We start from the raw sequence: 27,643 nt of genomic DNA on the forward strand, positions 1-27,643 counted from the left end.
CCTGAAATGTGCAGGTACAGGGAGAGTATTAGGTGTTTCATAAGGTGTCCCTGGGCACTGTATCCCTTGGCAGACACCACAATGCAGAAAAGGATTAATCAACACAAAAAAGTTTGAAAAGTTTGAGTTAGGCTCCCTCAGGGAGCTCTGGATAGCACAATGCAGTCCTTCCCTTCTTCATCTTATCCTCCTCAAAACTCCACAAAATATGTTAGATATGAAAAAAGGAGGCTGACCCAAGGTCTCCCAGTGAGCTTCTTGGCAAAGGGGGCCATGAACCCATCTGGTCCCAGTCTGTACCATCCTGGCTGTCTAGCCTACAATTCCAGTCTTGCTTCTCCGTGTGCTTAGATGTCCATGCAATGCCAACTGTGTTAAGCCAACTTTTGTTCCAGGAGTTTCTGACATTCCAGCATTATGTATCTACCTCACTATGATTTCTTTGGTTTCCCTGTGCTTTTGTGTGGCGTAATATGTTGGAGGTGACCTGTAGATAAATATATATATATATATATATAAAATATATATATACAAATATATATTTTTTGCTTTGCAATAAAACTCAAAGCTATAACACAGAAATATTCATCAGATGTCATAACCTTTACTATCGTGGTACCCTACTTTGTTGTAAAAGCCTATCCGAATCCTGTTTTTGTATACACCAGAGTCAATATCCTTGTTTTTCCTTCACTTTGTTAGTATCATTCCTCTGTCAAAATGATAATTGTATTTTAGGGATGTTGGATAGACACCAGAGTTCTTAGATTCTTTGGCAGGGGAGGGAACAGGACGGATCAATCATGTTTCCAAAGGAAGGGGGGCTTGATTTTGCATGGTGTGTGTTGAAGTTGTGAAATTGAAAGGAAACAATTTTGCGGTCCTGATAATCCAGTGAACATCCTAGACTTAAAAATACAGCCCAGTGAATTTAAAATGACAAGGATTATTCTTGTAGCTTTGAATACCAGTTTTAATTCTGTTCACATGGGCAGGATGTTAAGACTGTTCTATCTAAGTGCTCTTTCTTGAGTGTAATCAGTTGGACTTGCTTCCGAGACAATGTACTTAGACAAGGAGTATAAGGCTTTGACTGCTGGCCCACATTGCAGAAAACAGAGATGGTACTTCCCACCACAGGACTGTACCACTTCAGATTGCATGCAGAAGGTCACATATCTATACCACATTTTAAAAAAAAAACACCCATTATTCATATCAGAGAGAAAGGAAGGTTAGGTTCCCAATGAAAACTAGCATAATGGTATAAATTCAACAATGACTAGTTATGTTTAATATAGATACTGGGTGCAAACCAAATGGTTTAAACAGCTATGGTAGCTACTCATTATGCAGGGGAGGGAGGGAGCTTTTATTGCTTTTCATGAAAGCACATCCCCTTCGCCCAGTAGCCATTATGGTACAAAGACTGGTCACCATGCATCTCCAGGAAATAAGGAGTGGACATGCAGCTAACAGGATTTCTTTCAAGAGACCTGGTTGACCCATTTTATGGATGGGAAAATAAAGCTGTGGGGGAGGGGGAGGATAATGCTTAGCTCAAATCCAAACTTCGAGCCCCTGGTAAAGCAGATCTTAAGTCACTGGAACTCCTCCTACACAGCTTTGAATTTTCACAGGAAATTATGCCTTTGGTTGTCCTTGCCCTCACACCATCTCTACAGAGAAAGCGGCTATCACTGAGGATCAGAAAGGATAGGAAGCAATCGTAAGTAGGTCTACTCAAATTAATCCTCATGTTATCAATGGATAGGCCCTGGGAAATACTCTTAGAGTTACTGCCAGACATACGGTTGCCAGCTCCAGGTTGGGAAATTCCTGGAGATTTTGGGAGTGGAGCCTGGAGAGGGTTGGGTTTGAGGAGGGCAGGGGCCTTATTAGGGTATAATGCCATAAGGTCCACCCTCCAAAGCTGCCATTTTCTCCAGGGGAACCAATCTCTATGGCCTTGAGATCAGTTGCAATTCCAGGAGATCTCCAGCCACCATCTGGAGGCTGGCAACTAACTGCTGGTCATAAACATTTAGGGATAGCAGGATGCTGGTAAAGCTAATCTAGCTGGCACTCACTACATTGAGAGGAAGAAATTACAGTCCAGAAAGAGAATATTATAGGATTTGGATAAGACCGTCACAATTTTTATCAGATGTTCCTTAAAGCATACACCAGGACTGCATGATTTTAGACTCAATTTCACAAGGTTTCTTGTTCAATTGCTGTTGTGATAATTATGTATATCGGCTGCAATCCTGGGCACATTTAAGGTTGCTTAAATGCCATTAACGTAATTTGGATTTAAGTGCCTATGTGCAAGATTGCATCCATTGTGCCTAAATATATACCAAGCGCTTTACAAAAAGATTTTGTCGAAGAAAAACACCTTTGTTTCTCCCCAAAGTGGCTTACAGTGTAAAAAAAAAAATCATTATTTGCAAGTTATACAATAGCTAATATAAATAGATCTTCCTTTCCCCTGGTTTGATCTGGTGTCTGTACAATTCTGGCTTGGTTATTGTTCTTCTTAGCTATTCCAATTTCCTCCCCTTTGGTGTGGTATTTTGTCTCCAGTCTAATCGATTGAAATAAGGAAACCAAAATGTTTGCAGACTTATATCTGTTGCAGGTTGGGAATGAATTTGAAGAGAGGGATAAAGCTTCTTGTAATAACAAAGGTATTATGTCAATGTTCAAGAACTTGTATTTGAAATTCTAGAGCTATGTCACTCCACTGGGCTTTATGTTGGTATTTTCGTGTGTTCATTTGGGATTTCTTCAGATAGCCAAAAGCAGAATTAATAGTAACCACGCTCTCTTATTCTTGGTGCATTCAAACTCCATTCAGTGGTTTTCATGGCAGCTGAAGGATACAGTTTATTCTTGAAAGGCACATCTGCGCTAGAAATTGGTGCCAGTTCCAGTCTGGTTTAACTGTTGTGTATCATACCAATTGAAAAATCAGGCAAAAAACCCCCAAACCCTTACACGTAGTCACATGGTGCAGCAGTTGCAGGGCTGTACAATTTCAGGTCACAGTGAGGTTACCTGTCCATTTACATAAAGGTTTAAATAGTGGCTTTCCAGATACAAAGGCTTGAATACAGGCCTTCCAGATACAAAGTGTCTGTCTGTCTTTTGTTAAATATTGTGTAGCCAGATCTTATGTATAGTTACTCAGAAGTTCAGCAGTACTTACTCTCAAGTAAGTGCACATAGGAATGTAGCATTAGCATATTTATTTTAAATATCTATTTCACTCTGAATAACTGCAACATTTTTGAACTATTTAAAGTCCTTGGAATCAAATGTAGCCCTTCTGAATTTTTAATGATATTTAAAGATAACATTGATAATCAAGTGTCTAACAATCAGTTTTAAAAAACCCACCGAGTGGTATTTTTATAGTATTTTTGTTCCTTATATCACATCCAGTTAAAAGAAAGTGAGTCTTGTCTAGATATGCATATAAAACTTTCATCACCTTTATTACTTACAGGCATTTGTACAGATTCCTTATATTTGCGCTTGCAAATTGGGGTGCATTCCAGATTTGCTTTTCCAGTGGAAATAGTTTTTCTTCCAGAAGGTTTGCAATGCAGTTGGCCCCCATGATTTGCCATGGTTGCAATCTGTCTGAACATTTGTTGCAATATGGATTTTGTGGTTCAAATTCTACCTTAGTGGACTTCAAGTGCAAAGCGCACGATCTTTCCAAGAGAATGGCCTTTGGTCCAAAGCTTGATTCTTCTGACCAAAGCGAATAATTCTACTTTAGCTCCTTGAACTGAGAAGTCTTGCTTCATCATATATGACAACAATCAGCACTGCAATTTGCAGTTCACAAATGCCTCTGACATCTTCAGATGGCCACCATGCAAGCTGAGCTGACCAAAGAGGGAGGATGTTGTTGTGGCTCAGCCACAAACTAGCAAAGCTTTTGGTGCCCCAAAGTTGGCACATACTCTCTTGATGAACATGCCGAGAGCAGAAATTCATATTTCTTCTAAAGGCTGCCCAGATATCTCCAGGCCCTTGATTAGTCCAATAATAGAATTTGCCATAGAACAACAACCATATTTTGGTGTACAACACATATCTGGACAGCAGGGCATTCCGCATGGTTAAATATTCAAATTGCTTCCCTTACTCTTCCGAATTCTGCATGGTGAAAGGCTGCATCTGCAGCAGAATTTGTTTTTTCCTGGGTTTTTTTTTTTTTGCAGGGGGGTGTCTTGTGTATATACCTCCCCTTTTTAAAATCAGAGTGAAGATTTTTTTATATATATATGCAGGATTTTTTCTTCAGTGCAAGCCCTGGCCAGGCCTTTTGGCCTCCCTTTTATTTCTCCGCATGCTGGTTGGCTGAACACCAGTGTCCAAGCACTCTCTCCTTCTCCCTTTCTCCCCCTACTCTTCTCCTTCAGCTTTCCTTATTAAAAAAATGTTAATAGGATTAAGTGTTATTTGTAATATGTGCACACTAGTCTCGGCAGTATGAAGTAATTCACCAAAGTCTGCTCACCAACACAAGTGCTGGAAGATGACATTTTGTACATTAATCTCCATTTTTCCTGTTTTATGGTTCAATTTTTTCCAATGCTTTTTTTTATTCTATAACAATAACATAATGTTGCATTGCAAACAGTTTATTCCCATTTTTATGTCCTTTTTCTTCAAAAAATAATTATCCAAATTATATTAACATCAAGGAAAATCAATGCCTTGTACTGCTCATGTGCTGTCTCCATTCCTTAATTTTACTTTCTCATACAACTCTAATCATGATGTTCATGGGGCATGCATGATTCTCTGATGTCATCACTCAATCATTCCTGAAAGACTCACTATGAACATGCGATTGGGATTGTCCAACCACAAAACTGAATCTCTGGGTGGTAAAATTTGAACTATCTCAAGCAGAACAGCATAATCCCCTCTAATGTCCAAACATATTACACATGCACAAAAAAAGAGGAGATGCTTACATGGATGAAAACACTGGCGTCGACATCCCCCAGGAAGCCTGAATCAAGAATGGGGCATTTTTCTAAGTGCAAGAAAAAAGAAACAATCACCACTTTAGTTTGACTCCATCAAGTGCAGAATGATAGAAGCCAAAACCAGATCCAATCCTTGTGGACTAAATACCCAGAAAAATTGCTGCAAGTTGAGCATGTGGGAAAGCCCAGCTTTCCCTTCATAACTGAAACACATATTTTGCAACCTTTAGTAACAGCATGGTTGTGATTGCAGTTAGACTTTGGAGCTGCAAACCCTGTGATATTTCAGCTCCCTCCCTCGTACTGTGATGAGTATGGCTCTGCTGGTTGACATGTGGTGGCTCAGCTGTGGAATCAAGAATAGTGATAGCTTTGGGTTGTTCAGCAAGTCATAAAGTTCATCCAGTCACCTGGTTTGTCAGTATTGAGCCTTAGGAAACCAGGCACTGTCTCTCACAGACACAGTAGTGGCCACTGCTGTTGTCTAAGCAAATTCTCACCCTAACCTATACCACTTTATTATTCTACCAGGTCAAAGGAAGCTACCTGTCTGCCTGAGTGGAATGAATTACACTGGAGTTTAAAAATACATCCTAGATTAGGGAGCCTTCCAGCCTGCTGTCCTGGTGGTTCACCACATGGGGCACTAGTGCACTGATGCAAGAGCTCCTATTTCTATGCCCCAAAGGACCCAGATTCTACTTGAACTTGTGTGCCATGTCATGCAGCAAAGGGACCCAGGTGAAACACAGAGATCTTCCTATGTCCTCTTTGGAGGCCTTCCCTAAGACAATTCCTCCTTAAGCTCAGTAACCAGACAGCACAATACAGGGTCTACCTCTGTGGTCTGGTACAGAAGCTTCATTACTCTTCCTACTATCAACTATGTTTTGTTTATTAAAAAAAATCTATGGAGACCTGTCATCCTTTTTTGGCTCTGTTGGCAATGAAGGACTAAGCACATGTCTCTTCTTCAGAGGTGCATAGGATTAGCAGATGTCAGCATTTGCTCCTAGGTCATGTGGCCAGACTTGAGAGGTTCCATCCCCATTCTTTTTGTTGCCAGTCACTAGGCCATTGCTGAATGATACTGGGACCCAGTTACTGTTAACCATTTGCAAACTAGCTTCCACATGAACCTGTACGCTGAACTGTCTGCAAGTGGTACCTTTCCATGGTAGGAAAACATGGCAGGCTGTGCTTTATGCCTGACGAGTTCCTGTTATCACAGGTTGATGCATTATACATTTCCTCAGCCTTTCCAACATGTTCAAAGCAGCTGTGAGTAGGAAGAAAGTTTACCCATAATAAGCAAGTTGCCACCTGAAAAGTGAATCTGAAACCAGCCTAGTCCTCGTTTTTGCCTGTACCTCATAACATTCACTTAGGGGTTTTCCACTCATTCACTGCAGCACTCACAACTTAATTTATCTACTTAATGAGTAAATTGATTCAATCAGAAAGCATCCTGCAGTATTCAGTCTGTAATGGCCATCGTTTCCTGTTGCACTCATGAAGTGAGGTTCACCCACATTTGAACTAATCTTTAGTTTAATAAGTGTATCTGAAATCTCTTGGACATTAGCTCAATTTAAAATTTGCCCTGCTCATCACACATAGAAAGGTTGCATGTTGGAATGCTATCCTATGGAGGGAAAGCTCTATACTCGGAAAACTAGCAGACGGGAATATCCTTCTCCTTGACAATTAGTTTTCTGTGTGCAATGCTCAACCCTCTCACCTTCAACCTAAACTTAACAATTCATTTCTAAATCGGTTTCAAGATGCTGGTTTTTATTTTTATGCATCCCAGATACTTACTCTCATATACCTCCTGTTTATGGAGGATCAGTAATGAATCTTTCCTGCAATTTTCCTTGTGTTGGCTACAGATTGACGTGAGTCATTAGTACTGGAGATTCACCACATTTGAGGGCTTAGATATGACCATTTTGAGTTTGTATCAGAAATCCCCATTATGATTTTATTTCAGAATCAAACCTACGAATCTTTATTTTCAAGACATTTTGTGTTTTCTTAGGTTGAATCTTTCTCATTGAACTGGTGCACTTTTATTTTGGCATAGAAATGGCATATGAAATGTTAAAACAACACAAAATGAAAATTAATCTAGAACAGCAGCAATAAAAATGGTAGACATGAATAGGCTCACATCTCAACATATTTACTTATTTATTTAAACATTTCTTTGCTGCCTTCTGCCAAAATAGGGTCCCCAAGGTGGCAAACATCAAAATATTAAAACAGCATTCTAGATAAGGTATATATAAAATAAACAATTCAGTAAAAACATATAGACATACAAACACACACAACACCACCACAAGGGAAGAGGGCCAATAAGAGTAACGGGGGGTATGCCAAACAAAACAAAAAAGTCTTCAACCGCTGGTGGAAGACAATGATAGAGGGAGACAGACACATCTCTCTGGGAAGGTAGTTTCAACGTTTTGGTACCACAACTGTGAAGGCCCTTTCACAGGTTGCCACCCATCTATCCTAGGTGGGAAGGGCACCCAAAGCAGAGCCTCTGAAGATGACCAGAGTTGACAGGTAGGTTTTTATGAGAGAACAAGAACAAGATGTCATAGAAAATGGCATAGATATCCATCTGTGCATACACCTGGATTGTTTCCCTCAACTCCTCCTCCTTCAATAAAGGCCTTCCTTTGTGGAGGAGAAGCACATGTACATCATCCTGAAATCCTTGGCAAGATACAAGTGCAATCAATTGATGGATTCCTGAATCACTATTGCTAGCCTTGCTAGATGCCCACATATGGTGGCCAAACTCCTGACAGTTTATGCCTTTGCCCATCGGTTGCCCACTGATTAGCAGAAGGCAGGCCAAGGAAATGGGCACATGTTCACATCCCCAGCTGATGACATCACTTCCAGTGTGACTCAGGAGCGACAGCATTACTCCAGGGCCAGTTCTTTAACACCCAGCCCAAAACAGCATTTTCAGTGTGTTTTGGGCCAAGTCTTAAAGAATCAGCCCTGGCATAACACTGTCACTTCCAGATTGCGCTGGAAGTGACATCATCGGCCAGGGACATGAAAGCACTGGTAAGACTGGTACATTCCCTCCCCACACCCCTCCCACCTCCTGCTGTTTGCCAGGGGGGACCTCTCAACCCTAACTATAACCTTCCCATATACCTTAATTTTTCTCTGCCCCCATTTTTGCCAGCCATTTGTCAATCACAGACCTTTCCCCATACCCTGGCCTTCCTTTGTTGTCCGGGGGAAGAAAACCTGTTTTCTCCTCAGACTGAGGCTCACAGTATCAACCATTGAAGTAAGCGACACTGGCAGTATATCCTGTCCCCACTATTATTACACTAATCATAACTGGCAACTATCTTCAATCAGCTGTTTCCATTCCCTCTGCCACTGAATGGATTTTGTATCCATCGTCTAATTGAGTACATTGGGTTGGCTGAGTGGAGAAATAATCTTACAACATCAGTATAATTGGCAAGGATCATTCCCAGGGTGAATTTAGAGCAAGGATTTGGGCTGCAATCCTAAGAACACTTTCTTGGGAGTAATCCCCATTGAATAAAATGGAGCTTTCTTCTGAGTAGGCCAGCTTGGGATTGCTTGCTTGGTGTTTCATGTACACAAGGCCCTAACTCCCAGGTATCTATCGCCCACATGTGCACACCTTGCTTCTTAAAGTGGTGCTTAACATTTAGAAGATCGGTGGAGTGACAATACTCTTTGAATCATAACTCATGTGACCATGTCCTCATATATATATCCAACTTTTACATTTCTTTAAGTGTTGAAAGTTTAAAAACTTTTAAAAAATTAAAAAAACAAACTACATGCTTTTTATTAAGGCAAAACAATGTGCTTGTGAATTTGTGATATTGCTGTTATTTTGTAAATGTTCAAGAAAAATGTATTTAAAGTCGAATAGCCATTCTGTGCTGGGTTTTTCTCTATCTGACTGGTGCATACATTCTTAACATCAGGGACCTACTGTACATAAACAAGAAACAGCTACAATCTACAGTTACTGTAAACCTAGATACACACCTTTTACTGTAATAGAAAACCTTGCACTGTAATGGTTATTGTTTAAAAAAACTCTCTTGTCAGAAATGATTTTGTATCTTTGATTATTATATATATGAAATTTTAACATATTTGTATACTTGCCATGATAAACAACAAAAACATTTGTCATAATTGATTTTTTCCTTTGTCCAATGGAATGCATGCATTGCTTCAAGATGCGGGTGGGTGGGACATGGGTATAGAGGGCCATCACAATGGTAACCCCCCCTCCGCAAGTGATCAGCTTTAAAAAAATGCAGTTTCAAGCCACATGCGGGTTCAACAGACGCTACATCTTGGCGGGGGGGATCTTGTAAAGACATCGTATTATTCTTGCAACTCCCTTTCCAGAAAATTGTTTAGCTGTGTTTCCCAGCAGCACATCATGGGAAGGTAAAGAATCCGAGCCAATAAGAGATCTTTGAAATCACACTCAACTGCCAATCAGTTTTCTCCCTTCCCCTCCTTTTATGAGTTTTGAAATAAAATGGACTTGGAATCAAATGATGTCATGGTTCTTCCTGTTTTCCAATACCAATACACTCTGCGTGTAAACATCTCGTTTTGTAGCGGAGAGTTTTTTCTTTTTACATGGAGCCAGTTTTGAGAAAATTCTTCCATTTCCTTTGTCCAATTGTGGTTTTGGAATTATTTTCATATGGTCTTTCTCATTTGATGGAATATTTTTATTATCCCCTCCCGCAGCCTGCTTCCCTCCTTCCTCTTCATCATTCCATCTTTTCTACAAAAGGAAAAAAATACAAATAAAACAAAGGAACAAATACTCTTTTTTCTTTTCTCTCTCTTTCTCTTTCTCTCTCTCTCTCTCTCTCTAGGATGTGTAATGTTGTGTTGTCCGGATTCTGTATAAAAAAAAAATATGTATATGATGATGTATCTGATATTTGGCAGTCTCTGGCTGCGACTTTAACCAATATAATTAACAAAGAAATGCATAATGTTGGTGTTTTAAAAAGTTTTTTAAAAAACCTAGTTAAGATGTTTGTGTAAAATTGCATGGTTTAAAATGTACTTAGTGCATTGAGAAATGTTGTTGAGTTCCTTGGTGAAGGCTGGTTTGCTTTTTGATTCTAATGGTGATTGGTTTGTTGATCAGAGTATCCCCTATACTGTACGTCTTGCTTTCTTTCACATCCTTTCCCCCCTTTTTGTTCCTTTTGTTTCCCTCAAGACCTAGCATAGCGTTATCTATTGATATATGTAACACAGTTCCTTAAAACCAGGTTATGGAAATGTTTCGTCTGGCGACAAAAAAAGAAAAATGGATATTTTGCATCAGTTTGCATTTGGTTGCATCGTTTCTTTCTGCTGCAAAGTTTCAGGTCTGAAGCACTAAGCTCCTTGGATAAACTCAATTAATACAATCTTGTGGGCTGCAGGTTGTGCATGTAAGGAGACTATACGAGCATACCATGGAATAACTAACTGTACATTGCTGTATAATTTTTGAAGACAATGAACATCTACAGAATTTGCACAACACGATCAATTCCTTCTATCCATGCCTGGATGTTTAATTTGGGTTGCAATGGTAGCAGTTGGCACTAGGCATGGATTTCCAATAATCCCTTCTAGAAATAATCTGAAATAATTTGATGTTTTCCCAGATGTAGTGAACAACCAGAAAGTTAATCCTGATTCTGGGTAAGGTCCCACTCAAGTCCCTGGGTAGCACCTAGGCAAGATACTGACATCATTGAAAGTCTCAGACACTGCTGCAGTGCTCACTCCACAAACTGGGATTTTCCCAATGGCTCCTTATTTTACTTCTTGGAGCTGAGGAGACCACTGGGAGAGCTCCATTTATGGCATGAAAACTGCAGTAGAATCTCTGAAGCCTGTGCACTGCTGTGCATATCCAGAAAACCAATTTAATTGTCCTGGTCTCCTCTTCCTCCCCTATAAACCCTGGCTATTGCAGCAAAGAATTCTCTGTATCCCAAACCATTCTATGATTCTGAAGGTTCTTTGGGAGTGGCTTTGATGGCTGTGGGCTGTCATTCGAGTGAGGGTGAGTATGGCCAGAATTTAACAGCATAGGTGTGAAGGCAATGTTGAGCCCATGATGAAGGATATATTCTCTCTGAGGACTTGTCTCCATGAATCAAATACCCTGACATTGTATTGTCGAAGGCTTTCATGGCCAGAGAACGATGGTTGATGTGGGTTTTCTGGGCTGTATTGCTGTGGTCTTGGCATTGTAGTTCCTGACGTTTCGCCAGCAGCTGTGGCTGGCATCTTCAGAGGTGTAGCACCACAAGACAGAGATCTCTCAGTGTCACAGTGTGACACTGTGTGTCACAGTGACACTGAGAGATCTCTGTCTTGTGGTGCTACACCTCTGAAGATGCCAGCCACAGTGTGTCACAGTGACACTGAGAGATCTCTGTCTTGTGGTGCTACACCTCTGAAGATGCCAGCCACAGCTGCTGGCGAAACGTCAGGAACTACAATGCCAAGACCACGGCAATACAGCCCGGAAAACCCACAACAACTACCCTGACATTGTTTGTTCAAAGCTGCATTCCTGAATTGACAATACACACATAATGGATGCAAATAATCTCAAACTTTTGAAAAAAACTCAGACTCTTTTTTGCTATGTCAAAACCTTTGTTTAGAGCAGATTCCGAACTCTAGATCCCCTGTCCACCCTCTGGGCAATGATCAAGCAGTCTATTCATCACAGTCATTTAAAACAGAGAGGGTCTAGCTGTCTAGTGGCCATTGAATATACTTTCAGCCACAGCCATTGTTTGGTTGTGCATTGATCTCCAAATGGGAGATGATTTGAAATAATTCTGATATTAAAAAGTTTTCTGTGGATCACCTATGTAATCTTCTGTAGAATAATAATTTTCAGCTTTTCCAGAGCCACACCTACCTTTATATGCCCCAGGAGGCAGCAGGGACCCACTGAATTGCAAGCATATGACAGGAAGTAATGTAACACCAAATCATGTGACAGGAAGAGCCCTGCCTTTGTTTTAAAAAGCATCATCTCTATCATTGAGTGACCTCAGCTAACTATTCTGCTGCTTCTCTCAGTGTGCATGCAAAGATAAGCCGGTAATGTGGAGGTCTTGCTCTCTGTGAACGTATGATGATTCTGTAGGGGCCCATGGCTTTTAGACCGCCATTGTAGAAAATGCCCAAGCAACCCCCGTGTATGTGCAGGGTCAGACCTAAAGCTCTGAATCATGGCCTGTGCCTTTTAATTTAATCAGGACTACTCAAAGGATTACATAGGAATTATTCCATGCTTATTCTCTCAGTTGGGGGCTGACCTAATAGTGGGTGCTGTCACTGTCATTGGTAAAAGCTTTGATTCTGGAGCCAGAGCAGAACAGTGAGCATCATGCAGCCCAAGTCTTTTCAAGTGACCTTGCTGCTTCCCTACCCTTTGTAATTGACTAATGACCTTTCTTGCCCTGATAGAAACTTCCTCTTCCTGTGCAGCAAGTCAGCACCCACAATGTGTAGCTCACTGACACAACTCCTTGCCTGTTAATTGTTTTGTTCCTCAGCCTTACCACCCCTTCTCTAATTCAGCTCTGGTAGTGGCTTGCATCTCCACGTGGGCCTCTTCTGCCCTGGCTGCCCTTCTGCTACTGACTTTATCTTGCCTTTCTAACACTCAGTTTCATCTCTCAATCAGGGCCAAGATATACAGGAGGTCCATGATGGAGTGTCTTTTTTAAAAAAGCAGCCATGGGGTGTAAGGGGAAGGTAGATTTTAAATCTTTCCACTGACAATTTCCTGAAGAAAAGTTCTTGTTATTGCTGCTATTTGCCTCATGGATGCTGGGATATCCCCCTTTAGGCATGCAGTTTTGACTGTAGATCCAGAGGAGTTAGCCGTGTTAGTCTGTAGTAGCAAAATCAAAAAGAGTCCAGTAGCACCTTTAAGACTAACCAACTTTATTGTAGCATAAGCTGAAGAGAACTGTGATTCTCGAAAGCTTATGCTACAATAAAGTTGGTTAGTCTTAAAGGTGCTACTGGACTCTTTTTGAGTTTTGACTGTAAAACAGTGTAGAGGAGGAAAAATGTTAAACATACCCTTCCAAAAAATTTGCAACCCCTACAACTCCAAGGATGCTCACTGGGTAACCTAGAACCAGACACTGTCTCTCAGCGTAACCTAGTTCACGGGAAGATAGTTTCAGGTGAGTAGCTATGTTGGCCTGCAGTAGAATAGCAGGATTTTGAATGCATTGGCACCTTAGAGACCAACAATATTTTAAGATACTTATCTGAAGAAGGGAGCGGTAACTCTCAAAAGCGTATACCCTGAAAGTCTTGTTGGTCTCTAAGGTGCCACTGGACTCTAATCCTGCTGTTCTGTCTCAAAGGATTGGGGATAAATGGGGATGGGGCGAATGATGCTGTAAACTCCTTTTGGATCTTTATTGGGAAGTAAAGCAGGATATAAATATCTAAATAAATCTCAGTAAAAGTAGCTTGGCCCTCAGATGCGATGACCTAACCATGTCTAGAACCAGGTCCTCTAATTCTTTTACCCCAAAACCCTGAACCCACAGTGGGGCACAAGGCCCTTCCAGCACATGGCAGACATAGGTGTATTGAAGCCTGCAAGCATTTCTCAGCCTGGGGTTTTGAGCATGCAGCGAAGACGTTCCTTGAACAGCAGCTTGGACCCATCATCAGGAGCTTGTAGCCCATTCCTAGAGTTTAAATATAAGCTTGAAGAAATTGCAAATGTTCAGGTCAGTATTTAAAATAATGAGATTTAAATAGGGTCAGGATGTCCACCCCCACAACCCTTTGGCCTACAATCAATTGTCAAACACTTGTTCCTATTTCCTGATTAGCTAAGCTGTGACAGGTTTGAGAATGTGGGGTTATACCCATTTATAGGCCAGGAGGTGGCAGAGCACGGAGATGCCAACATTACTCAGCCAGATGGCATGTTGCTATTGTGCACAGGGTTAAAGTGACAAATTCCAACTCCCCAGCTTGGTCCTCAAGCTTATTTAAGGTGTGTTTTTTATCAGGTTGCAGCCATATAAAACCAGACATTGGAATGGAAAGCTGCCCGGGAAGCATGGTTTAGAAGGAAATGCTTGCAGAGATAATTAGAACAATTCCTCTGAATGGACAGATGAGCCTAGGTAGCTGTTTGAGACTGGAAACGAGGCTAAACCAGGATGGAGATAAACATCTTTTAGTAGTTGTCCCATGGGTTTGAAGAGATTTATGTAGCAAGATTCTCAGATGGGCATCCTTTCCTAGATTATTGAGGAAACTAGTTTATAAGGGTTTTTGGTGTCCTTCCTCTGCAGTTTAACTGGAAATATTTAAATAGTTTGTTGTGGTGCAATACATCACAGCAGCAGTGATGGATAAGTAAAATGACTAAATGCTCCGCTGTTAAAGTCGTGTCAAGTGTGCATACCTTCCTGACACATTCAGCACATTACTACAGAACCATTAGAAGGCCTTCACTAGCTCTTACTTCTGAGTATGAATACTTAGAAGATTGGAATTGGAATAGCACACAAATCAAAAATACTGAGCTTTCTGCAAATTCAGGCTTTATGTATGTGTGTTGTGAAATTTCAGTGGCAGCTCTGAACACTCAGCCAAAAAACCCCTCTTCAATCTTATATTTTGAAATCTGAATTCAAAATCTGTAATCATATTCCCCCCATGTGGCCTCCCCCCCCCCTAAATCAGAAAGGTCCAACCTTTTGGATTTTTTCATAGGGCAGATGCTCCAACCATCTTACCCATCAATATCAAAGATGCAGCCGTAGAACAAGAACTTTCAAAAAGGGGTCACTGTTCATACAGAACCATATAGGCTATATATATTTATTAATTTAAAGATAAATATGGATACTCTGCATAGCAAATAGCAGCCAAGGCAGCTTACAACATATTTAAAATTGTAATAAAATAATGATTTCCAACCAATTAAATTAACCAGCAGCATCTCCAATAAGCCAATATCAAAAACAACTCGCTGAAACTAGAAAAATAAACTAAACCCAACCAAAGACCTATGCAAACAAAAAAGTCTAGTCTCTCTCGCTCTCTCTTTTGCCTACCAAAGTTAGGTGCCAGGCAAACAGATGTGGGCAAGGAATTCCACAGATGCTAATGCTAATGCAGAAAAAGCCTTATCTCTGATTACCATCCCCGTGTCTTCAAGAGTGGAGGTGGAGAGCAACCTCAAAGGCTATACAACCGTACAAACCCATCCTAAAAAGCTTTCTTTATAGCTACACTTTTTTGTGAGAGAGGAGGACAAGTCATGACTGAGAAAACATAAAAAGCCTCTTTTGAGCCTTTTTATCATGAACACTCTTGAGCCTTTTTATCATGAACACTGAGCCAGTGGGAAAAGAGGCATTTGAGAGTATAGAGGAAACTTTCAGGACCATGGACAGTAGAGAGCCACATCCCCCTTCAGTATTTTCCATCACACCTGCATGTCTTATCCATTATCCATTTACAGTTGGCTCACACCATGCTACTGAGTATGCATATCACAAGAATTTTGCAACTATTAAAGGTTGCAAAATATGATGAGAAAGTAACCAAAGTATTATTTTGTGTATGTGAAATTGGGGAAGGGTTAAGATGTGCAATTGGCATGATGAGGGATGTGGCAAAGTGACTCATGGCTTTCACATGGTACAGATGTATGTTGAGAATGCAGCTTGCCAGTTCTTGTGAAATGTAGAAATAGGGCTTGCTGAGCTGTGATCTTGCAGTATAATACTTCGCATTCATATCACATTCCAAGTGTCCAAAGCCTATGTAATCTATGTGTCCTATGTTATCTTCGCTATCATAGTGTCCTATGTTATTTTCACAATCCATACCATCCTTAAGATAGGACAAGATAAGGAAAAATAAAAGGGAAGTCCAGTGGCATCTTAAGGACTAACAAAATTGGTCCCAGCATCGGCTTTCACGAGTCAGAGCTCACCATCTGTCTACAAATGGCAGACAGACAAGGACCTGCATATGAGGGTTCATATCTGAGGATCTGAAGACTTTCATATCTCACACAATTAGTACAGGCTTCTGTTTTGGTTCTTAGGGGGAAGCATGAGTTATTTACAGTGCAATCCTAAGTAGAGTTACACCTTTCTAAGCCAATTGACTTCAATGGACTTAAAAAGGTATATCAACATTTATGATTGCACTGTACATCTTTTTTTAAAAAGATCAAATAGTATATAACATGAAGGTACTTTCTCAATATATTCAATTTATAAAAAATACAAAAATATTAAAAATTGTAATGACAATGTTGAAGTAAAGCAGTGAAAGAAAATTGGGGTGCAGTGGGGTTGATTTGAAACTATTAAGCTATGGTCACGATCTGAAGGACTGTTGCTTTCACGCAAGCTGAATAATGTACTTTCAATACACTTTGCAACTGGATTTTACTGTATGACATGAAAATCCACTTGCAAACTATCATTAAGGTGCATTGAAAATTGATTGAAAGTGCATTGTTCTGCATGTGTGAAAGCTGTGAGAGCAATCCCTAGCAGATCTATACAAAAGGAATTCCTGTTGTATTCACCAGAGCTTACTTTGAGGAAAGTGTTTGTGGGATTGTAGACTAAGATGATAATTGTTTATATCCTATTTTCTCAGCTAGAAACACCTCCCAAAGCAGTTCACGTCATTTGAGGGACATGCCCTCCCCCCGTCCTCAGACTTGTACACTACAAAGACAAGATACAGAAGAAATAGGGAGACTGGATATCACGCTAACCACGTCAGTTGGGGTTGAGGAAAGGTTCCTCTGTTGGTGTTTTTCTGGGGAGGAAGTAGTGTGGCCTCTCCGAAGATTTTCCTTTTAAAAGGACTCCCAATGCTGTATCCCTACGGTGGACTCAGAGAAGCAGTATCATCTAGTTTGGCCCTTAGAGAAGAGTTCTTTCTGGTAGAACCACCTTAGATCTTATCTTTTTGGCTGCGAGTGCAAACTGAGAGACAACTATAGGACACACTATAGGTTCTTTCTGGTAGTAGCTTCCTGCAGTTAACTCATTCTCTGGCTAGCCAATCACTGTGTCCAGGTTGGTCTTTACCTGGAGATGGATGGGAGAGGGTGCAACCTCCCATTGGCTCGTAAACATGCCTATAAACCATCATAGTCCTAAAACATGTCACACTGTAGTGGCTTCATCTTGATCATTTCTAGCTTTGCCTTCAAGAGATTTTGCTTATGCTTGGAAAATAGCAACTTGATCCAAATCACTGTAATCCAGTGTCCATATTACTGAAAGCTTTAGCCGTAATACTAAAGACTTGCCATGGTTTACAGAGAAGTTCAGGCATTAACAAGCAGTAGGATAGGGGGAGCACTTCTCCAGATTGCAGACTCACTTCACCTCGTGGAGGAATTTGTGTGTGAGCCAGGTGTCTTCAAGAGCCACCTGATTTTCATGATCCTTACATTTCAACAAAAGAATAGGAAAAACAGAAATTACACAAACCCTTCATATCATGTACCTAACATGCAAAGCTAAGCAGAGTTACACCCTACTTTCATCATGGACTTCAATGGGTTTAAAAATGTGTAAGTCTGTTTAGGATTGCACTGTTAGTCATGCACAAATTCCTATGGGGCAGGGCTGGTGCATATAGTCCTACATCTTGCTTCTGCAAGCTGCCAGCATGAAAATAACCTGCTGTTTAGCATTTGAACAGACCCTGTGGCTTTTCCATTGCTTAAAGTACTGAACATGCAGAAAGATAACTTGAATAACAAAATGTAAAGCCAAATGAGCCAACCACAGATTGGGAAGCCCATGCTTCAAACAGGTGCACTGAATGGGGAGTCAGGAGTCAGACTGCCTGCAACTTGAGTGTATGCTTAGCAGCAAGACTTTTGCTGCAACATACTGTGTATAATAGGCCTAGGTGCGTGGCCAAGAGATTGCTTCTTTTGACTCAGGATTCAGGATCAGCTTTAAGGTGCTACTGGACCTGAATCTTGCTCTTCTACTACAGACCAACACAGCTACCCTCTGACTTAGTAAGACTGTCTTGTCCATAGCCCTGATAGAAATAAGCAAGAAAGTTGTCCTACACAGCTAAAACACCGAGCCTAAATTCTCTTTTTCTTTTTTTCTCAATCAAGGACAATAAAATTCAATTTCAGTAAAACTTCATACCAAGTAAGTGTAAGAGCTTCCTTCTACCTAGATTTTTTTTTAAAAAAATCCACTTTTCTGTGGCTATTGCTTCTTGCTTCAGACCTAAACTGCGTATAACTACCTTTTCCCTGTTCCATATGTACGTTAATTTTTAAAATTTCCATGCAACTTTTCTTTACTGCTGAAATGTATCCTTCTTTTAAAACAAACTGTATAAATTGTCACTGTCAGCCGCCTACGATTCATTAAGTTTTTCTCCACCAAGCTGTTTTCAATGAAAGTCAGTGGCTGTCTTCCCTTGGACAATAATGAATGTATATATTAAGTGCAGAGTGCACAGGAGAGCGGTTGAGTAAAGGATCAGAGGGGGTTTTGTAAAGCCTGTTTATTTTTTTAAAATGAGTTGAAGCATTTAATATTTTACCACCATTTACGTGGTTTTGGGGAACCCCGATTATGTCAAGATCTCATGCCAAAACAAGCCAAAATTTGTTTGAGTTGAGCGTCTTTCTTCCACAAACCATATTTTAGATGATACTTTAAATGTCATTTTAAATGTGTTATTGAAACATGTACTGATGAAAAGAAACAAAAAACACACAAAAAACACAAAAATGTCATCTTGACAAAAGATTTATACATGACTCAGAAAGTATTTATTTCAATTTTGTACCTTTCCATTTTAATACATTATACTGTATTGACTCAACTGAGATAATATAAACAGTTCATTTTAATAATAACAGTTTTTGTGGTGTGGCTTTTTCTTTCTCTCCACCTGGTCCTTGAAGCTGCAGTCAGCAACAGAATTTTTAGCAGTAACCGATCAATTCCCATTGTACCATATAAAACAAGACAGCTGAAATGCAGACCTATATCCAGCACTTTGCTTTTGTATAAATTACTTGCCATGCAACTGATATCCCGCTAATAACCGTGTTCCTTGGAAGTAAGCCCCACTGATTTCGGTTGCATTTGGCTGTAAGGAAACAATCGTAGGAAATGTTCTGTTCTTCCCAGCAGTGCCACAGAGCTAATAAAACAGGCACCTGCTGTACGATTTAACTACTTGTGGTCTTGTTGACTTTTGTTCTCTCCAAAGACTGAGATGACAGGCAGCAAGAAAAAAATGAGACAAGTTTGGTAATGCTAGATGTTCAAAGGTCTCTGAGGCAGAAGCAATCGGAATGGCTAGAGGCCAACTAGTGTCCAAAGGGAATCACTGCATAGGAATTTGCTAGTCCAGCCAGCCACTGATCCAACAACTGCATTGCACTGACCTGAAAGAAAAGATGTAGTGCAGAAAATGTGCACAGGGAGAAGAATAGAAGGAAGGTTTGCAGTGTCTAGACTGCTCAACACAGGAGATGATCTAAAATACCAGTAAAGACAATTGGCATTCTGTATATATGGGCACATTCCTGGTTGCCACACAAATCCCCCACCTTGCAATCAAAGAACTGTGTAAAGGAGAATTCCATACACCATCCTGGAATTCTAGTACATTTCCATGTAACTGTAGAAGTAGCTTTGGTTGGTTCCGTGATAAACATGACATCTGCCCTTTACTAAGCAAGCAATTAGTCCAACTAGCCCACTGCTCTATGTTGTCTGGCAATGGCCCTTCAAAGATTCAGAAAGGTCCTTCTCAGTACTTGCTAGCCGAGATCCTTTAACAAGATGCCAGGTATTGAACCTGGGGCTGTTGGCATGCAAAGTCACAATCCCTCTGTTTAAAAGTCTGGGATCACACAGATAAAGGCCATTTGAATAGGTCTTTCCAAAGGAACTAGTTTCCCATTGGGATCAGAGATTTCCTATTAATTTCATATTAAGAGCTCCAAAAAATTAGCTCATCCTTATGGCTGCAGTTCTTTAAATGTGCCAGCTGCACCCGGGAATGAAACAGCACCTCCAAGTTGAAATTTTCAGACAATAGTCAGTAAAAATATGATGATTTGATGATTCTAATAAAAATAAAGGGAGGGAAGGCGACATGGTATAATCTGATCTCATCAGATCTCAGAAGCTAAGCATGGTCGGACTCAGTAATTGAATGGGCAACCACCAAAGAAGACCGTGCAGAGGAAGGCAAACCACCTCTACTTCTCACTTGCCTTGAAAGTCCCTTGCTGGGTCTTCGCCGAAAGTCAGTTGCAACATGACGGCACATACACATGCACATTAATGAAGGCGTCTTAGACTAGGTCTGCACTTCTTAGTTTCCTATCTTTTATAGGAAAACCTTACTTGTTTTGGTAAGATCCATGAGGTACTTTCTTGCTGACAACGAAGGCTTTGGCAATGATCAGGCAGCTGCCTGGAGGGTAACGGACAGACTAAGCAATCAGAAGGCCCTCGTGGTAATTGCCAGTGGAAGAGTTACTCTATAGAGTAAGGCACATTGATTGCCCTTGACTGAGGTGTAATGATCCATAGATGCCATTGGAATTAACTCGCTTTGAGCCTAGAGTGGGACAGACCAGACAGGCATCATCATGATCATATTTTATTATTCAGATTTTACTCATATCTCCATTAGTCATATAAATAAAAGAGAACACTCTACATATAGAACATAACATAGTGTAGTGTTTAGTGTAAGATTAGGATCTGAAGTACTCAGGTTCAAATCCCCACACTGCTATGGATGCTCACTGGGTGAACTTGGGCCAGTCTCTGTCAGGCTAACCTACTTCATAGGGTTGTTATGAACAGATTGCTCTTTGGGTTGTGTCTTGTTTTGAACTGGCATCTCTTTGTAACTCTCCTGTCCCGTTTCTATCGTGTATATAAAACAGCCTAGTGGATTTGTACTCTAGTGCATCTGATGAAGTGAAATCACAAAATGGTGGTATAAATTTTGTTAGTTTTTAAGGTGCCATTGGACTTCCATTTTACATCTGCTAAAAATATATGGCTACTCATCTGGAATAACCATTTATCTGTTATTCATTTTAAATTATCAGTCCAATACCAAGGACTTTTAACACAGCAACTGCAGAATAGTCCAGTGAAAGTAATAAAGTACCCATTACAATATAAAGCATCATGAAATGGAACTTGAAACTTTTCTTGCCAGCAGATGGTAAAGTGGCAGAATCCAGAGTTATAATCAAATTAGGATTGTCATTATAAGGGCATGACTCTTAGTGTAGGCCCCTATTGAAAGCCATTGACTGGCCTTTTAAAAATGCTGATATCTTATATGTTAGGCATGAAAGCAGCAAATCTCATACAAAGAAATCAACTTTCAGTGTAACTATTTTACAGTTAAGAAAATCAAATCAATTCTTTTCAGGCTTATAAATAACATTCTAAATAAATTAGCACAGCAATGAATATCTTGAGTGTTTCTTCTGATGTCCTCAGAAACAGCCAGATAACCTACAGGGTAAATCCTGGTACTGAATTTCTAAAATAATAAGGATTTGGCTGACAACTCACCCTCCGATGTGCCAATCCACTAACCTTTATACCCAGCTGTGCAGGAACATGCTGTGGTTCATCAATGGCAAGAAACATTTAGTAGTTCAGAGTCACTGCCTGCCTTATTATCAACACGTGTTCTAAGGCTTAGGCTTGTTCTTTGAAAAGAAGCCCTGGGCTAAGCAATGGTGAACCCAGGAAAATGCTTACCTAATAATTTTATTTCTTAAAAAATATCCTTCATTACCAAAAGTTTAACGCTGCTTACAATCAGGTAAGTATTTAAAAAAACCACACAGAGACAAGCAAAAAAGCCCATATACGCAATAAAAAAAGGCAGCAATCAATCCAAGCACATTAGGCAGAGAAACCCTTTGAAAGAGGAGAGCCCATGGCTTAGTGATGGAATATAGACACAAGGTCCATGGTCAAGTCCCTGTCATCCCCAGTTAAAAGATCTCTTGTAGCAAGTATTGGGACAGACCTTTCCCTGCTTGAGATCCTGAAGGGCTGCTGACAATCACAGTAGACAATTTGGACCTAGATGGACTAATGGTCACATTCAGTATAAGACCATTCATATGTTCAAGAGGGCAGTTTTGCAAACTCTGAAAATCCAATCATGAAGCTGCCTTCCGCATATCACTTAGCAGCCCGTTTTGTAGAAATGGCACTTCCATGAAGAAGGCCCATACCGTCACCATGGGTGTCCACCTGAACAAAGGGCACATCCAGGGAACCTCAGGTGGGTTCATTATCAGATAGGAATTATGGCATAACTAGAAGAGTATTTTCACAAGTTGCAAGAAGAAAATCTTCGTGTGAAATGCATCGTTTGTGCAGAAGAAGAAACAGAAGATAGTCTGTTTTAAATTAAACGTCAATTCTAGCCTATATATGGAGGTCTAGATATGGGAAATGGAAAACGGTCATTAAAACATATTATAAAACTGAGCTTCTGAGATTCTTTTCCCTAAGGATACTCAGTATGGCCAGTTAGCAGTTTTATATGGTGATACACAAAACTTCTAAAGAGAAAGAGGAGAAAGTTATATCCTTTTAATAAAAATAAATGTCCCACTACATTGGAATAAAGTTCATCTAGGTCAGCATTGTTTCCAACAGGAGCTAGCCAGATGCCTCTAGAAAACCTGCAAGGGTATGAAGGAACTGTCTCTTTCCTGCTGATAATCCTTAGCAAGGTAAGGTATATTGTCTTTCCAACTGGAGGTTCCATTTAGAAATTACAGGTAATACCCATTGTGAATGCTATCTTTTTAAACCTTCGCAGTGTTAGTGGCCAACATGACAACTAATAACAGTGTGCCTATATACTGCTCCTCTAGACAGATTAGTGCCCCACTCAGAGCAGTGAACAAAGTCAGTGTTATTATCCTCACAATACAGCTGGGAGCTGAGGCTGAGAGGAGTGACTTATCCAAGGCCATTGTCAACTACAAAGTCCTGCTGCTTTAGCTGTTCCTCTTAGGGAAAGAACTCCAGAAGGAAATTTGCCAAGCATGTATATTATGCAGATAAAGATGTAGTAGTAGGATTCTTAAGGTGTTATCTTGCAGAGCAAAGTTACTGTAGCATAGTGGTTAAGTGGTCAGGTTGCAAATGAGCAGTCTGCTGGTCTGAATCCTACTATTGCTGCCATGAGCTCAATAGGTGGCCCTGAGTAAACCACTTCTCTCAGTCCCAGCTCTCCACCTGTATTGTGGGGATAATAGTAACACTAACTTTGTTCTCTCCGAGTGGGGCGCTAATCTGTCTAGAAAAGCAGTATATAAGCATAATGTTGTTGTGATTGTTGTTAAAGGAAAGTTGTAAAGTTAAAACCTGCCTTGACTGGGGAGAGCAGGGAGCGCGGGGTACAAATGTAATGAAATAAGTGAGTTCCGCGTTGAATTTCAGCTTGTTTGACAACTATTCTAAAACACAGGCGCTCTGAGACCAAAAGGGAAGAAGACCTAAAACATAATTAGAAACGAAGCAAAGGACGGCACGCGCGGGGGGGGGGGTCCCTCTCCTCTGCCCTGCCAAGTCCCAGCTAGAGTTGCCGATTCTGGCTTGGGAAATTCCTGGTGACTTGGGGGCAGTGCCTGGGGAGGGTGGCGAGCCAAGAAGTTCAGCGGCGATTGTGATGCCATACTATCTGAAACTGCCATTTCCTCCAGAAGAAGAGATCTCTGCAGTCTAGAGATCAAGTGTAATTCCGGAAGAATTCCAGTCCTAACCAGGAGTTCGGCAAACCTACGTGTTGTGGCTGTCTACCAAATCGCCTGTTAGATTCTAAATGCAGGACTAATCTTGTTTCAGACACTCTCATCTGATCCTCTCCGCCCCAATTCACGCTTCTGTGACCTTGTATTTCAAACCAAACATATATCTACGCTTCAAATCTTCTCTTTATTTTAATCAGGCAGAATTTTAAACAGTCGCGGCAGTCGCCCGCTCCAAAATAAAGCCCCCTGGCCAAACCGGCTGCGTTTGCCGCAGTCGCGCGCTCCCTTCAAAGAAGGACCCCTTTCCCGGCCCAAGATGGCGATGCTGGCGGAACGTGAGTATGAAGTCAGCGTGGCAGCGTGTGGTGCAGCAGAAAGGGCTAGTTGGGATCAGTCTTCCGAGTATCAGACGCTGAGATTAGACGCGGTGCCTGGCCTGTCGGGGAGAAACCTGGTCGCTAAGGGGGGTGGGGAGTTTGGTAGGTGCATAAGTTGGCGAATGGCCGGTCAGCAGAAGTCCCTGATGCCGGTGCATGTCACCTGACGGATGTAGAGAGGAAAAACTAATGGCAAAGTTCTCAAGCCAGACACAAAACAGCCGAGCCCCTTGAGCCTGCCACGTGAGGGTTAGGGACAGAGCCTAGCTGTGCTTTGTAGTTCAGAGGCTGAGTGTGATAGCTTTCGGAGTAAAGTGACTAGCAGAAGCCCTGATCAAGCTAAGCAGGAAATAGCTTACTCCCTACCTTAATTGTGCCCCCCCCCGCCTTACACTGCCTTCCCTGGAGACCCTAAGATCAGGGAAGCTAAATTAAGGAAGATCCAACATGGTCTTAAGCACTTTAACATGTGTAAACGAGTGCTTTCTTGCTGTGTCCCATTTTATATAGCTAAAAGTTTTTCTTGTCTGTTGTATTAATTTACTTACCTAAGAGGGGTGTTTTGAAAATAAAGTAACAGCATGCCCCATATATGTCAGCATTTTTTAAAAAAAGAGGTGAGATGTGTTTATTATGGATGAATTTAGCTATATACTGTTTAGGCATTTGTGATGGATGGATTTCATTCATTCATTCATTTTATGTTATTTATAGTTCCCTTTCTCAATGCGACTCAAAGTGGATTGCATAGTGTGAGATTAGTACAGTCTGTATCAAGGACATTTCAATAAACAATGCCATACAGTAAATAAGTGCAAATTTACAAAGATATAACATTACCAAAAACCCAATACACAGCTGAAGAAATGCTGAGCACAAGCCATTATAGGACTGACATTTGACAACATTGAACTACCCGGTGAGATCATACTTAAAACAACAGGTAATACATAGGAACACATACTTAAAGCAACAGATAGGATGTAAGGCAACATAGTGATGAAGTCTATAGTCCCAGTCTCGTTAGTGAAGTATCTCTTTGAGACCACCTCTCTACAATACAGCCTTCCTATATTAGTAAAAAGCTCTCTTGCATCATTTGCTGATAGCCAGGAGAGCGGAGGTTCTCCTGACCTCTTTGGGCAGGCTGTTCCATAGGGCAGGGACCACCACAGAGAATACACGTGTACAGACAGCTGTTGATTTTGCTCATGTGCAGAGTGGCACCTGCAGGAGACCCTGTTCAGATGAATGAAGCTGCCATGGAGGAACAGAGGGAGAGAGGTGGTCCTGTAGGTATACTGGGTCAAGGTCATGAAGAGTTTTGTATGTGATAGCCAATACTTTGAACTGAGCATGATAACTGATAGGTAGCCAATGGAGTGACTGCAGGATAAGGAGTGATCTTCATGTTCCTGCTCGCTTCTGATAATAGCCGAGCCACAAAGTTTTGCACCAACTGGAGTCTCCTAGTTAACTTAGACAGGAGACCTATATATAGTGCATGACAATAATCAAGTCTTGATGTTACCATAACATATATCCAGGTGGCCAAATCGGCCTTGTCGAGGTAGGAAGCCATCTTCTAGGCTGGAGTGAGGTTATAGAAAACATTTTTTGTGGGTGTCTTAACTTGTTTTTCCAGTAGTAGCACTGGATCCAGTATAACCCCTAGGCTCTTAACTGAGTCTGCAAAGATCAGATGAACTCCATCAGTAGTGGGAAGTACAATATCCTTCAAGATCTTGGCCTTCCCAACAAGCATCACTTCCATCTTGTCTGGGTTCAATTTCAATTTATTATTTTTCAGCCGTTTGACTACAGCTGTCAGGCAGCTATCTAAGATTTCTACTGCAGCCTGTGGAGACTTGGATAGTGTGCTATAGAGTCGGGTGGTATCTGCATATTGCTATCACACTCCATAGCTGTAAATGAATTCTCCTAAAGGCTTTACATAGAGGTTGAATAACACGGGAGATAAGATTGCACTCTGCAGAACCCTGAAAGATCATTCCCATTCTGAAGATAGCTGATCTCCGACTGTAACCCTTTGAGACCGTTCCATGAGAAACTATTTAAACCAGTCCAAGGCACTTCCTTTGGTGCCCACTTTGGTCTCTAAACACCTCAACGGGATGGCATGGTCTACTGTGTCAAAAGCTGCAGATAGTTCCAGGAGGAGCAATAAGGATTCAGATGGAGATCATCCACTAAACTACCAGAACCATCTCTGTCCCATGACCTGGTTTGAATCCAGACTGAAAAGGGTCCAGAGCACTAGCGTTATCCAAGAAGACCTGGAGTTGGTCCTACTGCTCTCTCAATCACTTTGCCCAGAAAGGGCAGATTAGAGTCTAGGTGATAATTGGCCATGACATTTTTGTCTATATACAGTTTCCTTTATTGTGGCAGTGGGGGGGGGGGTGTTCCTATATTTTTAGCACTAAATTCTGTATAGTCTTGGGATTTTCTTTTTTGTCTGGGGTGATGGGGAAGAAATGAACCATTGTGGGGAAAGTTATGACCTCAGTTCAGTATGTAACTACCAAGTCTAGTTGTGCCAGGGCTGAGACCTTGGCTTTTTTTTTTTACATTGATGAATCTTAAAAGATACATGATAGTTTTAAGGAGATGCTCTTAGAGCATGGAGTGGGTTAGGGTTAGGATTAGGAGTACTTGAAGCAAATAATTAACCTTTCCTTGAGAGTTACTATTGTGTAATCACAGTCTATTCCTGTGCCCTTGGGATAAGGAACAATCAGGACAGATGGAAAAATGAAGTCAGCTTCAGACCTAACATATCTCATTTTAGAAGTTAAGCACAGAAAATCTGACAATGAGGCAGCCCTTCCAAAAAGGATTTTTGTTGTTTAATATGTAGAAAGATCATTGGGAAGAAGTTGACCAATAAATACTGGGGATTAATACACGGAAGTGGATACGTCAGGTGAGTGGGAGTGGAAGGGGGCATAGCTCAGTCAAGGAGCACGTGCATCCTGATGGTCTCAGGTCAATCATTAGCTTCTTAAAGGGTATCTGAAAGTAGATGTTTGAAAAGACTCATCTGTCGCTGAGATGCCAGAGAGCTGCCTCTAGCCCAAATAGACAACACTGAGTTAGTTGGACTAACCATCTAACTCATGATAAGGGAGCTTGATATATTGAAGTGGGGATGCTGGAATCCTTGTTTCCTCTTGTTTATTTTACTTAAATTATTTCTTCTCTGTTCTCATGACCAAGGTTCTCAGAACAGCTCACAAGTCATTGTCAAATACAGTAAACGTGATGCCATAAGAAACTTTAAGCAAGCAACCTAACAATGAAAATCA

General features: G+C 40.9%; 1 protein-coding gene across 1 annotated transcript in view; it reads left to right on the forward strand.

The window, feature by feature from the left end:
- The first annotated feature begins 24,214 nt into the window (after positions 1-24,214).
- PINX1 (PIN2 (TERF1) interacting telomerase inhibitor 1) overlaps positions 24,215-27,643 on the forward strand; it is a 70,825-nt gene continuing 67,396 nt past the window's right edge. The window contains exon 1 of the mRNA XM_054998475.1: positions 24,215-24,272. Within this exon, the coding sequence (XP_054854450.1) occupies positions 24,254-24,272 (19 nt within the window). The 5' untranslated portion in view covers positions 24,215-24,253. The remainder of the gene's footprint in view (positions 24,273-27,643) is intronic.

The sequence above is a fragment of the Eublepharis macularius genome, chromosome 1 (assembly GCF_028583425.1).
Source record: "Eublepharis macularius isolate TG4126 chromosome 1, MPM_Emac_v1.0, whole genome shotgun sequence".
Classification (NCBI taxonomy): domain Eukaryota; kingdom Metazoa; phylum Chordata; class Lepidosauria; order Squamata; family Eublepharidae; genus Eublepharis; species Eublepharis macularius.